This window comes from Protopterus annectens, chromosome 6.part1 (genome assembly GCF_019279795.1).
Source record: "Protopterus annectens isolate FY-2018-M chromosome 6.part1, PAN1.0, whole genome shotgun sequence".
Lineage (NCBI taxonomy): Eukaryota > Metazoa > Chordata > Ceratodontiformes > Protopteridae > Protopterus > Protopterus annectens.
In genome coordinates this window covers 5,337,086-5,352,413 of record NC_056738.1, presented here as the reverse complement: position 1 = coordinate 5,352,413, position 15,328 = coordinate 5,337,086, and the positions used below count along the sequence as shown (strand labels likewise).

Here is a 15,328-nt window from a genome sequence, read left to right as displayed (position 1 = left end):
GAATTCCTTCCTTTCCCCATCCCCGCCATGGAAGGCCTAGATGTATTCCACTGCAGTGAGAATAAGGACAGTTGATAAATCCGTTTGGGGGGTATGCGCGCATACCACATATTAACGTACGATTGTTGGGTAACGGTTCTTGATTTATTTGCGATGGCTTTCTTCTTATTTTGATCTGCATAAGTGCATTTCTTTAATTTCAGCTGTAGCTGTGCTGCGAATAAACATTAGCCCAGATTGCTCAAACAGCCAAATGACTGTAAAATCAAATAAATAAATAATGAAGGCTTATCTGACAGCTTGACTCTTTTAACAGAGACAACCGCCTTAAAATGACGCCTTTTATTTAATGTTTAAGCTGAACTATTTTATTTTAAATGTTGGAAACATACCTCTCAACCTCTTAGAACAAGAAATCTGGAAAAAGCCATAAATAAAAGTTTACAAAGGCCCAAAGTATAGACATTTTTTTTAAATATAGCTCTTACAAACTTAGGAAGTTGATAGAATAACAGGTTTTGCATTAACACGAATTTTCTGAAGGGTATAAAGTCTGAACCTCAAATGTCTGTCATCATTTCTAACATGAATCTTCAATGATTTGCCATTAATTTGACAGAAAACCTCAATTTTATGAAAAACGGACCAAAAATATGAGGCAAAAATCTGGACATTCTGCGAAAATCTGTATAGTTGACAGGTATGGTTGGAAATGCACCAGCTAATATGACATTATACAACGCTGTATTATGAACTGATAGTATTAATCATTAGTTGTTTAGGGGTATGTACTTGTTTTATTTTGTTGCACTACAGTGATTTCCGATAATGTTGTAAATGAGATTTCTCTCGCTACTAAAAGGAAGATCTATTATATGTAGTGAAAAGAAATACCCTAATAAAAGCGTTTGAAAAGACAGGAAACGGTGCCTCAGCATAGCTGCTTTCTTTGCCATTGTGTTGTATTGTTTGTCTAAGCTTTTCCTACCCATGAATCGCGTAATGATGGGGTAATAAAAATGAAAGAACTAAGCTGTGTCTGAAATTCGTTTAACACGGCTCTTCTCTTTTTGCCATAAATGTACACGCATTTCGTATATCAAGACAGAGTCCTGCACACTTTAACTCAAGCACAAGGAAGACGTCATGAAGGCCCTACCAAAAGAATTTTGCAGACAGGATATTGTCATAAATAAAACGTAAACTTCGTAACTCAACTGCATGTTATATTTTGACGGTCAAATGTCTTTAATGTTATAAAACAATTAGTGTTTTAAAAGACTAATTAGGCTGGCAACAGCATTGAATGGCGTGGATTCCACACGATACCACTTTCTTTCGTTAAGCACATATTACTTTAGTGCAACCTTTGATTTTTGGTGGCTTATCAACTACAAAGAAAGATACAACCGAGCTATAAGAATTCGGTAATGGCGAATGAAAGGTCTACGTGCAAAACCCGCATGGAATTGCAGCTATTTTGAAGAAAATTTACAACTTGGCCGAGGAGCCTTTTTTATTAGTCAGTTATAACTGCCATTGGCTTGCTCGTGTCACGTGCTGACTGAGCCTGCATGCGCTACCCTTTTCCTGATTTCCCTTGCGAATTTCCTTCACTGCATTCCAATGTTAAAGCTTTGCTAGTCCCTGTCTCTAGATGTGGAGATCTTACCGTTTATGTATCAGGCGCGCGCAGGCACGGTCTGTGTTCCCTGATTTCGTCTTTCCCGATTTCTGTTAACTGATCAGACAGACACATACGGGGCGCTTAAGAATAGTACGTCACAATAATTTCTATATCCAAAGGCGCTGGTTGTTTTTCTGTACCTGTTAACCCGTTTAATCGGTTCAAATCGCTGGGATTGCTGCGCCGTTTAACAGAAATGGATTATAATAACTTCCCGCCTCGATTCCGCTATAAACTCTGTAAACGTGGTAAGTGCCGTCCATGTTTTATGCGTTTGCTTGATCATAATGCTGTGACATTTACTATGTTTGGCTCAAACCAAATCAAGTGAACGAATTATGGTGTACTTTGGATCCCCTGCTGGATAATCTGTCTACGACGAATGCAGTCGTTAGCTTTATTTAACAATTTTTATTAAACATCTGGTGTATGTAGTTTTTAACGCTAGCAAAGTGATCATCAGAAGACTGACCGATATGAGTTTGAAATGGCTGCTGTAAACATGAATATGATGTTGAAAGGATGTAGCTGCAATTTCTATTATGTGCAGTGTGGCTTTCAGTGTGTGTGTTTGTGAGCGAGAGAGAGAGGATCTTGACGGATTCTTTTTGCCGCAATGTCACATTAAAATTAAACAATGCGGCTGCATATCAGGGTCTGATAATATATCCTTCTGTACCTGAGACCCTGCAAGGTCACGTTATATTCCACTACTGGTGTTTCACACAGAGACAGCGAATTCCTCTTCGGGGATTTATTGATATTAAACCAGTGGCAGCGTTTGTGATTTAATGTTATGGATTCCTAATTGTCAACTTAACTCTTCTGTGAAGCCTTTTAACTGATATTTAACTAAGGTACTACATACACTCACTTGCTATTTTGTACATTCTTTTTAGTGTGTGTCTGTGTGTATACATAGACTCACTCACACACACACACACACACGCAAATACACTCACACACACGCGCGACTGTGTGTTTACGGAATTAAATTGGATTCAAACCAACCTGACTTCCAAGTGTATTCTCTAGGAGTACAAAAGCCTTGGTGTTCTACATGTAATAATAATATATTTCCGCTTTTGTCAATCATTTCCACTGCGCAAGTACTATGTTTACATTTACCTTTCAAATTCAACGTTATTGGACATGTCCATTTGCACGGATGATAAAAGCAGAACAGCCCGCCGTACTAAAGTCCATACTACAGCAGTTCCATTTTATTTGAGGTCTTCGTTTCCTTTCTGAATTGTGGGTTCATTATATGTAAGTATACTTTTTACACTCAGAGTGTGGGCATATGATGTTGATGTTAACGTTTTCTGGGAGTTTGCAAGATGTAGCTACGCCTCAATATTACTCGACTTAAGGCATAACTGTCAATCTCTTAGCACAAGGAATCTGGACAAAGCCTAAAATAACAGAAGAACGAGGGGCCCCAAATAGGGACAGCTTTTAAATATTGCTCTTAGAAAATAGCTAGAATAACAGGATTTGTGATAACATGTATTTTCTGAAGGTTAGCAAGTCGAAAACTTAATTTGATACAATTATTTAGTGACGTCTGTCCACTTTTCGCTGATTTGGCAGAAACCCGTATTTTTTATGTGAACAGACCAAAACATATGAGGCAAAAATCGGGACATTCTGCGAAAATCTGGATGTTTGAAGGAATGAACCGCGAACATTTCCTCTTGACATCTGTCAAGAACTTGACTTGTAGAGGTATTAAAGGTAATAAGAAAAATCTGTAATTACGATAGAATTCCCAAGCTCCTGTCCTTGGCGGAATTAATTTTGGACAAATGTCTCTCCAGAATTCAGTCTTCGTCCACCCATTGGTTACCCCTCCCATACACACACAATGTAGATGTCACGCAGTATTTAGGTATTGTAATTATTATTTTTGTTGTTGTAAGGGGCTGAAAGTGATGCATACTTTCATGTCGGGAAGGGCGTTTGAAGTTTGTTTTTTTATGATGTTGAGAGAAGCAGTAAAAGTCTGACAATACAAATGGAAAGTATTTTATATATGTATATATATATATATATATATATATATATATATATATATATATATATTGATTGATTGATTGCAGTCTTGCAGTTAAAAGCATGCCTTTTTTTCATTGTAGACATCAACATTTTGTTAGTATTTTAATAAGATACTATATACAGCGTTAAAAAGAGAAAAAAAACAGGCAAAATTTGCAGTAACTGTATTATTCCATATTAATAAATCAAAAAGGCCCACACATCACTCTTTTATTGTGAAATGCTAAGTGTATTACACATTCTGCATTAGTCCCGTTCCAGTTGAGAAAAATGTTAGCTAGTTGATTGACTTTATTCTTTAATATGCGGTCTTACTAATGTTATATTACAGTTGTTTATGAGCAGCCAGAGGCAGTACCGTATCTGCTGGTTCCTTATAGTGTGTATATTTGTATGTTTGAACCGAAATGTGTACAATTTTTAATTAAATAACATCGATCTATGTTCGTATTTAAGTTACATGCAGTTTATGGATTAAATAATATTTTACCTTTGTTTAAAATTTGATTGCCAGGGTGAAACACTGATGACAAGTAACCAGTTTCAGTCTGGGGCCCAGGAATTCAAAGAAAATCTGCATTATATTTAGTGACAGACAGCAAACGTGTAATAAAATTGCACACGTGTAACATAATTATCAGGTAATAAAATATAAATAGTTACAGTTGTGAAATGCATTACTTGCAAAATTCAAGGCAAATCTACTGTAGAAAATAAGTTGGTTGGATAACTACAGCTATGTGTTGGCTTAGTGGGAATGCCATAATAGTTGTGTAGAGTGAAGGCTGTTAAACTGGTGTTGTGAGTAGTTGGAAGAAGTTATATAAAGCAAAAAATGATGTGAGTGAAAAGTGAAGATTGGTGCAGTGGAACTTGCCATATGACAGGCAGTAGGAGTGCTACTGGTAAGAGAAAGAGGGTGATCTAGCTCAGGTTATGTGATATGGCTGAATTAGAAGCAAGATTTTTGGCTGATGAGAGAACGCGGGCCTTTATAGAGTTCTAAATTTTGGATAAAGTGATTTTTTTTTGTAATGGAGCACTTTCTCAAAGTTGTGGACCTGTTACAGAGAAGCAGCGATCTGTACAATGGAGTTTAATTTTGGAGAGTTGCATTGTGGGGTAGCCTACTTACTTTAGCTGCTAGAGGAGATAAGGTCTGGTTGAGTAAGAGTTGGAATAGTTGGGATCCTGGGAGGTCAACCCTTTTGAACAGGGAGACGTAATAAATCTACAAATTGTATTGGTTATTGTTTGGATGCTGAGACTATGGGGGTGTAATTTCAACAGAAAGTTTTTTTGTTTCTGGCTGTCACTGATTTGTGTTTAGCTCTATTTGTCTAATAATTCCAAGATATATACACATTAACTACTATTGAATTTATTATTAGTAGTAGTAGTAGTTTTAGTATTATTACTATTATTATTATGCTGTTGGTGTTGCTGTTGTCGTTAGTAGGTTAGCAGTATTACTAACATTATCTGTATGTATGTGTGTATGTTCTATGTGTGTGTGTGTTTGTCTGTATCTATCTATGTATCGAAAGAGAGAAAAAAAATCGTCTCGTAAGTATTACTTTCTGTGTGTACTTCCAGCTATGTAATAAAAAAATAATGCGAGGCGAGGAAAGAGAGAAAATAAGACGTACTCAGTGTCTTCAAATTTTGTAAATCGATGTACTCACCGCACCATTTAGTTGACAATCAAAGTTTAATATGGCAACACTTACTTGCTCTCGTGACTCAGTCACCTAAAGTATATTGGCAAGATGTCGCAACATTTCTTCTTTATAAAAAGTGTCGAAAAATTCACTGATCACAGTGGTAAAAGGCCCATGCCCACGAAGGACTAAAACACAATCTTTTCTGGGGGGGGGGGTCAGAGCTCATTTGGGGACAGTGATGTTAGCCAAGACTTGAATTTTTTTTCGCATTTAAAACTGCCAACTCAAAATAGTTTATTTACGTTTTTAAACAACGTCAACCGTTTAGAGCAGATTGTGTTGAATAATTCAAATAAAATACAACACAATAGCAAACAAAATATATTTCTCAAAACGCAACTTTCTGGAAAATGTTTTCAATTTCGTTTAACCCACACATCAAGAGGAGAGATAGAAATTACCTTTTCCGGTAACTCTCCTCCCCAGTTAAAACATGTTTATACGTATTTCCAACTTAATGGAGTAAAATGTATGTAGAAGAAGGTGTTAGAGGAGTTGTTGTTTTTCGGGGGAAAAAAATCTGCCATTAGAAAAGCCTTAAAAGCTTCTGAGCTATATACATTGCATGGTGTGCAGCCCCCAGCCAATTTTGAGCCCATACCTTTCTTAGCGCCAGAAGTATTTAATTAGTGATTTCATTCCTGTGTGATTTGCCTGAAAACCACAGATTTTATGAGAAACAGATCAAAAATATGCGATAAAATCTGTATTAAGTATGAGAGGATTAAAAATTGGAGAAGACGACACGATTTAAGATAATTCAGGCGTTTCTGGAACATTACGGCTAGAGTGTTGTTTTATTTCCTCGATATATGATTTGGCTTATGAATGTAGCTTTTCATAAGAAAATGGAGACGCACAATCCGTCTTACCAGAAGTGAAGATTGCTGATCGTGTCTTGTACCAGCAGGGTGCAGCAGACACGGTTCGTTTAATGTTTTACGTTGTTAAGGGGTTGAAATCTAAAGTTATATGCCTCGCTACACTAACTACTGGCACACACCGTTCAACTGTCCCCATTTTGTAGGAACGTTCCTGTTTTAGGTTTGTCTTAATTTTTTAGTCTTGTTTTACTCTTTCACACAATTTTCTAAATACCCCGTCACACTTTTGAAGTTATTTAGTACACACACACACAACAGAGCACGCTACATAATTAACGAGTGTGTGTGTGTGTGTGTGTGTGTGTGTGTGTGTGTGCGCGCGCGCCTTCCGTGGAAGGTTGGGCGCCGGGCTGGCAACACTACACTGTAAAACTCTACTGCCAATCATGAGCGGACAGGTGATCCGCTGTGGCGACCCCTAACCGGGAAAAGCCGAAAGAAGAAGAAGTGGCACCAGTAATTTAAAGAAAGAGGACACGCGCTGTTTCGTCTCCCTTTTTCAAAAGCAAAGCATTAATAACATTATATGGTAGAACTTTGTAACGCAGTTCATTTAATGTATAGATTTTCATTGTGCCTTTGATAATGTACTTGCATTTTGTATTTATTGAGTAGTATCCCACATTCGTACTAGAAGCAGAAAGAGTTCTGTGCTACTTGGTATTCAAAGTTTACGCTAATATGATGTCCAGATTTTTGCTGGATTTACATACTTTTCTAGGATCCCTTTCTTTGTAACTATTTTCAGCGTCATTTTGTTGAGAGGTAAACATTCAAAACTGACGCAGATTGGGATGAGCAATTAATACTTCGGGTAGAAGGGTGATGATGCGTGGAACTTCTAGAAGTATCGAAAAATACTGTGATTACTAGCACATCCATTTGTTTGCTTAGTACACTATAAGGAATTATTAGAATGATACAATAACTTGAAGGCATAGCTCTCAACCTTCCATCTCCAAAATGAGGAACACTATTCCTCATAATGTGTAACAAATGGGCAAAATGTGGAACACATACTAATGGCTTACTAGCAACTTCAACTAGGAAAGTCATAGGATTGTTAAAATATGCTGGTTTTACTTATAAAGAAGATCTTTTAATTAATTAATATGATTATTTTCTATTTACCATGGATTTCATGTAAAAAAAAATCCTAACACTGAATGTGTGACAAACTCTTTCAATATGGAACTTTGAGGAACTTCGAGGAACATGAACTTTTTAAGACCCCAAATGAGGTACGTTCCTAGTAATGAGGTACACTTTGAGATGTATGCTTGAATGCATTTAGACAAAACACCTCTTAGTTGTCGTGTTTTATCTTAAGTAAAAAACCGATGCTTAAAAAATCTAGATATCATAGCGATGGTCAAGTCTTATGTACTTTCGTTTCCCCCTGAAGTCTGGAAGATTGTTACAACAAATGGCCGTAAAAAACAATCTAACCTACAGTTTAAAAGCTCAGTAAAAATATACCTGGTAACAAATTTGCCCTTCATTTGTACCAGATCCCACCACTAAATTCCATTCTTCTTCATTCCAGTCAAACAAACGGTAGTAACAGTCCCAATGTTGTTTCAATGGAATATGCAAGCTGTGTAGCTACATAATACCCCTAAGTTGCTGTCCTGTGAGAAAAAAATTGACAAGTATAAAAGAAAATATAGTTTCTTACACAGCTGAACTCTGTAGTACATAATAATTAAATCCCAATATTGCTATCTTAAATTGTTTAATGTCTGCAATACATTCTGCTGAAGTTATATGAAAACCATAAAAAAACATTCATATGTAAACAGGTACATTTAGCAGTTGTGTTATAAAAACAGCAGTTATAAACATAACAAACAGTACAGTTGCGCATAACTCCAAGAGGGATGCATGCTAACTGAGTGGATATATTTCTTGAATACACAACACGATTCATGATTAATTAGTGAAATTTGCTTAATTTGCGATGCAAGGCTCACCATGCTATGAGGTATGCAATCTTATAGAGGATGATAGTAAGCATATCTTCTGGACTGACCATAAGTCAGGCAAATATGGGACTAACTCTTTACATTCAACAATTTGACTAATTTGAATATTCTACACTTAGACTGATGATGATATATATGTAAGTATGACCTCATCAACAGATTTTATTATACTTATAGCTCTAGCCCCCCTGTTTAAACACTTTGCGATGTGCAGCTGGGTCACAATAACTTAATTATTAAGGGTGAATGGAAAACTATAGAATGCTCATATTGAAGTCTCAAAACATCAAATACATTCAGAAAATACTTCAAACAACATGCCAATGTATTGAACATATTTTTCAAAGCAATGTCTCTATGTAATATTTGGTGGTGCAAATGTTTACTGGGATTGTTTTATTCATGTAGAGTATGTTTTAGTATGCTACAACACTCTACTTAAAAGTTGCTATAATATTCGAAGATGAGCAATTTACTAAAATGCTGAAGTATTGAGTTTGCAATTTAAACAAGCTGACTAATCTCCAGCAATTGTCATATTAAATTTAACATGTATAATACTACTAGCTCATGCTGAATGTCCTACAAATGTGTATGCATTTAAAACATGGCAAATGTTCCACAAAACACACACACATACACACACACAGTGTTAACCATAGCTCTCCACCTCCCGTCTTCAAAATGAGGAACACTAGCCCTCATAATGTGGAACAAATGGACAACATGTGGAACACATACTAATAGCTTACAAACAGCTTCAACTAGGGAGATGATATCTTGATTAAAATGTGCTGTTTTTACTGATAAGAATGATCTTTTAATGAATTAATGATTCATTTCTACTTACCATGAATATCAGTGAAAATATTGCTAAAACTGGATGTGTGACAGACCCTTTCAATGTCGAAATTCGGGGAACATGAACTTAAGACCCCAAATCAGGTACGTTCCTCTTGACGAGGTACACTTGAAAGTTATATAATTACGTAAAATATGGAGCTTTTTCTCTTCTGACCTCCGCTGAAAAGGGAATTTGTATATACGGACTTTCCCGGTTAACAAATGTAGCTAAATAAATAAGTAAAAACTAACCACGTTATGACAGCTATGTGGAAGGTTTTACTTGCTGTAGCACCTGAAAACTGATACAAATAGTGATCCTTCTCTCTCCTAAGGTGGTTGAAGTTGTTGTTGCAATTAAAGCAATACCGGCATTTAAAAGCCAGTACTGCATTTGCGGTCAGACGTGAGCAACATGTCGCTCATATGGCTTTAGCAGTTTATCAAGCGGTTTAATACAGCTTAAGTTGGGGGAAAAAACGAAAATACATTTTTAACTAAAACTCTCAGCGCAGCGTGCAGGCAAGGTATAAACTGTAGCAACCATTTGCTACCTTAAAAAAATATATATATATATATATATATATATATATATATATATATATATATATATATAGAAACGGTGCTTGAATGATTGGGGCAGAAGGGTTAGGGGAGCCAGTAGGAGTTTGTGTGTGTGTCTGTGTGTGCCTCTGTGTACGCGTGTATGTATATGTATACACACACACATTTATATATACGCTTTTTAGTGGAAGGGGGGAGTGGATCTAACTGTAATAAGCCAGTGTGACCATTGGCTTATTACAGTAATTATTGTGTGCGTGTGTGTGTGTGTATATATATATATATATATATATATATATATATATATATATATATATATATATATATATATATATATATATATATATATTATATAGGCAGAGAGAGATACTACAGCGAGCATTTAAAATCGCATGCTGCCTTGTGACATGTGAAATGCATCACATTTAAAACAATCTTACAACCTTCTGCTCAATCATTTGTGTAATAGAATATTCTAAGAACAAGTACAGAAATCAAACACTTGTTAGCTTGTTTGTATAAACAGCAGTACCCCCAAAAATGGCAAAGTTACGTAAAAGTCGATCATCTTGAAGGAAGAATTTAGCAGAGACCGCGACCTCTTTAAGATCAATGCTGTCTTCAGTTACTGAAAGGTCCGGCATTGTGTTTATACATATGTTCAGCCAAATATAGGAAGAGAATAGTTTGCTGCCAATACGGATACCAAAGCTAGCAACAACCTCTGAGTCCACCCATTACGTCAGAAAGAACGTTAGGTGGGCGATACCATCTCTGATATCACTTCTATAGTTGCAGAAGGGGACGTAAAAGATAAAGAAACGTAATTTCTTCAGCTGCTTCCAATGACGTACATTTTCTACAAATGTTCATTGAGAGTCAGAGAGAACTTTTGAAAGTTTCTATGTCCTTGCAATCATTTATTTGAAAGTCGTTTACATACACAAAAACGGAGTGATAAGAGAAAAGGAAGTGGAGGTGTAGTCGTTTAGCGGCTGACCCACGCTGCAAAACAATTTAGATTTCCTTTTTCAGATGGAGTAATGATCAAAATATTTTCTATTTTACTTCTTCAGCCATTTCCTATCAAAACATCCACAGAGCGAAAAATCACGTAATTACATCTTCCCGTCTAGCAGGTGGAATGTTATTGGCAATTTGACATACTTTAAAAGTCACTACTAATGTTGTAGGCGGGAGGTGTTAAGGGATATTATTTAAATGGGTTGTAAATGTTGAACGTATTCACAGCGAGTTTGTTCCGTTTTGACATGCATTTCAACTGAAACCTGGATGTACGGACTGTGTATTACAATATTACAGTAACTTAAAATACGTAAAACAACAACAACAAAAAAATCACCAATGTATTCTTGTCAAATCTAAAAGTATTTTATGGAATCGCGTAGGTAAACAGAACATTCGAAATCAGAGCTGCCAATTTCGCAAACTTAATTCTGTTGAACCGCACTGCCAACATCCCGTACATTTATTTTATTTATTTGACATTTGTTTTCCTGGGTAGTCTGACTAGACAGAAGCCCATTTTCAGTGGAGGCACAGGCGAGAAAAGCTCCGTTACATACAAAACCCAAACATTACAAAAACATGGCATTACATATCCTGGTACAAAGTAAATTACCCATAAATACAAATGGCTTTAGCTTTTACATAAAAATAGTTAATGACTCATAATAGTACCAAATTATTTACGTATAGAGGGTAAAAATGGTACGTGGTAGATTTGTTAGTAAAGAAGTCTTACCATAACAACCTAAAATAAAATGGCTCGAGTTATGACGAGAATGCAGTTCTCACCTGACCTGGAATTCGGTGTTATTCTGTTTTATATATGTGTGCTACAGCTGTAGTAAACTGGACACCTTCCTGAGGCCTGCTTTAGCATTTGATATGTAGTATAATAAAACGGAAGTAATCTTTTCTGATAGAAAATAAACGTTTGAGTTGTACGAATTCGAGTGAGTGTTGCGTTGCCTTTTTCCTAGTGTTAACAACCTCGGGTGCGACACCTCTCCTAGTGCAATAAATCTGGACCTGGTAAAATGGGGGGGGGGGGGGTCCAAAATAGAGACAGATTTTAAATACTGCTCTTATATAAAGTTAGAAAGTTACTAGACCAACGGGGGTGGCAGCGTCTTCTGCGTGGAGACATGCGTGAATGGGCGTACCTACGTTGAAGGTTGTGCGTCAGGCCTGGCAATCCGGTACGTAAAAATCAACTGTCAATCATTAGCGGACCGGAGTTCCGCTGTGGCGACCCCTAACCGGGAAAAGCCGAAAGACAAAAACAAACTAGAGCAACACGGTCTGTGTTAACATACATTCTCCAAAGGATTTGAAGTCTGAAACTCAAATGTGTGTTATTATTTAATGACTCCAATCCTCAGATAATTCCAGTGATTTGCTAGAAAACATATTTTTTATGAGAAATACACCAAAAATATGAAGCAAAAATCTGGACATTCTGCGAAAATCTGGACAGTTGAGAGGTATGTCCCACAGCCAGGAGTGCGGGTCCCCTTTGTGATTGTGCTTCCAGAATGTTCAGTGTTTTGGGAAGATTTAAACAGAGCAGTTATTCAGTAGTACTGGAGTAATGTGCCGAAGAATGAAAGCGTTGTGTTAAGGGTGTTCCAATTGCCCCCACCCCACACACAGTTTCCCACATAAGTTGATGTATGTCTTTCCGTGCCAATTCTGTGATGGCACAGCCACGATGTTTGCTTGTATTTTTTTTTTTGTTGTTTTGTTTTTGTTTGTTAATTAATTGCCATTTGTTGATCGGGAATAATTCCACTAACCTAAAAATCCGTTTTCATTAGAGGCCCGGGTCAAAGTGCTCAACAGTTATGTACGTAACAGGTAAAAAAAAAAAAATCAACTTATACCCAGACGTTCTTGAATTCATATGCAAACAATTACAAAACACATCTGCACATCAATAGAAAACATAAGTAATGAATGTTACAAGTAAGTACATCCAAAGTAAATGACAACAGTTAAGCATAAAGTTAAGAATGTTGATAGCATAGTGGTTGAAGGAAATATGTATATAGAGGGAGAAACTAGGAAGGATACTTGATCCCGGGGGTAGGATAGAAAAAGATGCAATTCAGGTACTAGAACAGGTCCAAGTGAACACTGGATAGGTTTTTGGATTGTGCAGAAGTGTTACATGCTTAGTAATCTGGAATAGTTTTGTCTGACATTTTTAATGTTTGATACCATGTTTTTATATAGAAAGGAATAAAAAAAATATGGAGTCATTCATTATAGCTGCATTAAACCAATGTGGGAACATATTAAGTACTGTATTTTAAAAGAGCTTATTAAAGACCGTTTGACTAAGATACCATGTTAAAGGAATACACTAGACTGGTACATATTTTTGGTTGACAGAGTTGTGCCATAACATTGCCATCTTAATCTAAATAAATTGAGACTGGTAAAACATCTACATTTAGTTATAATATGTTTGAACAGTAGAAGACTGAGATTTTGTATGTTAAACAACTATAGCATGTAACTCTGGATGACTTGACATGGATGATAATGCAATTGCATTACTTAATAATAAACAGAGACTGATTAAGAAGTAAAAAAATAAAAATAAATAAAAATTGAAGGACTTAAGCTGTTAGCATGGTCAGAAATTCAACAGGTTGCAGGATTGTTTTGAAGATTGTAAGATCAGCCCCAAAACAAGGTGCTTGTCGTATTCTAATACTGACACTGCAGGGAATCTGGACCATTTTGCCCCTTAGGGCAACATAACATTTGCCCACATCAAGGCATAGCTACTACAGGATGCAAGATCTAAATGATAGAGGCCATGCATCAGATCTTGCTGTCCCTACATACCTTGGCCCTCACATGGCCTGTGAATTCATGATGTGAGAGATTACTTGGTTTGCAGATATCCCCAAAAGGCATTTGGAAGAAAAAGTTAGCAAGCCCTCTCTTTTCGGCAACCAAGGCTGCCCTTAACAGACTGTTCTCTTGTGAACTGTCTTTTAAAATGACTATACCTATTCTAGTTGCATTCCTTATGCAGGTCAACAGTGCCATCTTTCATCTGGTGCCACGTTTATAGTCTGATGTCAATCCCATCAGGTAAGCACCCTTGCAAAATTATGGCAGATGTCCTCCACTTTTCACTTTTCTGCATTACACTGTAGTACCCCAGCAAGAATCAGTAGAGGAGATAATCCATCACAGTTCTGGATGCAGCATTCTTTTACAAGCACTTAGGTTTCAATGCCCCAGACATTGGCTTCTTCTTTCGGCTGCTCCCATTAGGGGTTGCCACAGTGGATCATCTGTTTCCATTTCTTCTTGTCCTCTGCATCTTGCTCTGTCACACCAACCACCTGCATGTCCTCTCTCACCACATCTGTAAACCTTTTCTCAGGCCTTCCTCTTTTCCTGTTACCTGGCAGCTTCATCCTTAGCATCTTTTTCCCAATATACTCTGCATCCCTCCTCAGCACATGTCCAAACCAACGTAATCTTGACTCTCTGGCTTTGTGTCTAAACCTTCCAACCTGGGCTGATCCTTTAATATACTTCCTCCTAATCCTGTCCACTCTCGTCACACCCAGTGCAAATCTTAACATCTTTAACTCTGCCATGTCCAGCTCTGACTCCTGCCTTTTTCTCAATGCCACTGTCTCCAACCCATATAACATGGCTGGTCTCACTACCCTCTTGTAGACCTTCCCTTTCACTCTTACTGGTACTCATCTGTCACTCCTGACACTTTTCTCCACCCACTCAATCCTGCCTGTACTCTCTTCTTCACCTCTCTTCCACACTCACCACTACTCTGAACTGTTGATCACAAGTATTTAAACCCATCCACCTTCGCCACCTCTACTCCCTGCATCCTCACCATTCCTCTATCCTCCCTCTCACTCACACATATATATTCCCCAGACGTTGGCTCTAGAGACTTAAACATGCACTGCCTCATCAACAACACTAAAATGGTATGACAAGTGTCTAAGTCAACCTATTCCCCGTTTGTGGAATAGACTGCCATTACATGCCCAGCAGAGTACTTGGCTAGCAGCCTTTAAAACCAGCCTGGATGACCCTGTGGGTGGTCACCTGTATTCACCTAGGATATATGAGGAAAATCTACTTAAATGGGGACATGATTAACCTCCCATCAGTACTGGATGATGCAGCAGAGCTTCTCCAGGTTTTCCTTGGCTATCAGCTTAACAAAAACTTGTGAACCCTTTGCTACCCACAGAAGTATAGCAGCAGTAACCCCATGAGCAGTATGTTTTTATATTACGGTCTGTACGTGCCTTATTGTTTCATTAACCGATAGTGAACTTTTAATGTGTCAGCTTTTAAGTGTTTGGTTTCATATGTCCCATTGCAGTCCTATACCTCTTATCTTTTTATAGGGTGAGGGGCAGTAGCTTTGTGAGATATTCATGACTTTATATTGCCAGAGAAGAACATGTCAAGTAATGCTGATATTTTGATGGAAAATGGAAAGGGTAAATGGCATAGGTATATGCTTTTTGTTAGCATAGCTACCTCTCCCCA

The 15,328-nt window shown here is 37.2% G+C and overlaps 1 protein-coding gene across 2 annotated transcripts in view; it reads left to right on the top strand.

Annotated features, from left to right (window-relative positions):
* Positions 1 to 1,580: 1,580 nt before the first annotated feature.
* HOXD3 (homeobox D3) overlaps positions 1,581 to 15,328 on the top strand; it is a 243,875-nt gene continuing 230,127 nt past the window's right edge. For both annotated transcript variants that reach the window (XM_044075435.1, XM_044075434.1), the window contains exon 1: positions 1,581 to 1,935. In XM_044075435.1, the coding sequence (XP_043931370.1) occupies positions 1,884 to 1,935 (52 nt within the window). In that variant the 5' untranslated portion in view covers positions 1,581 to 1,883. The remainder of the gene's footprint in view (positions 1,936 to 15,328) is intronic.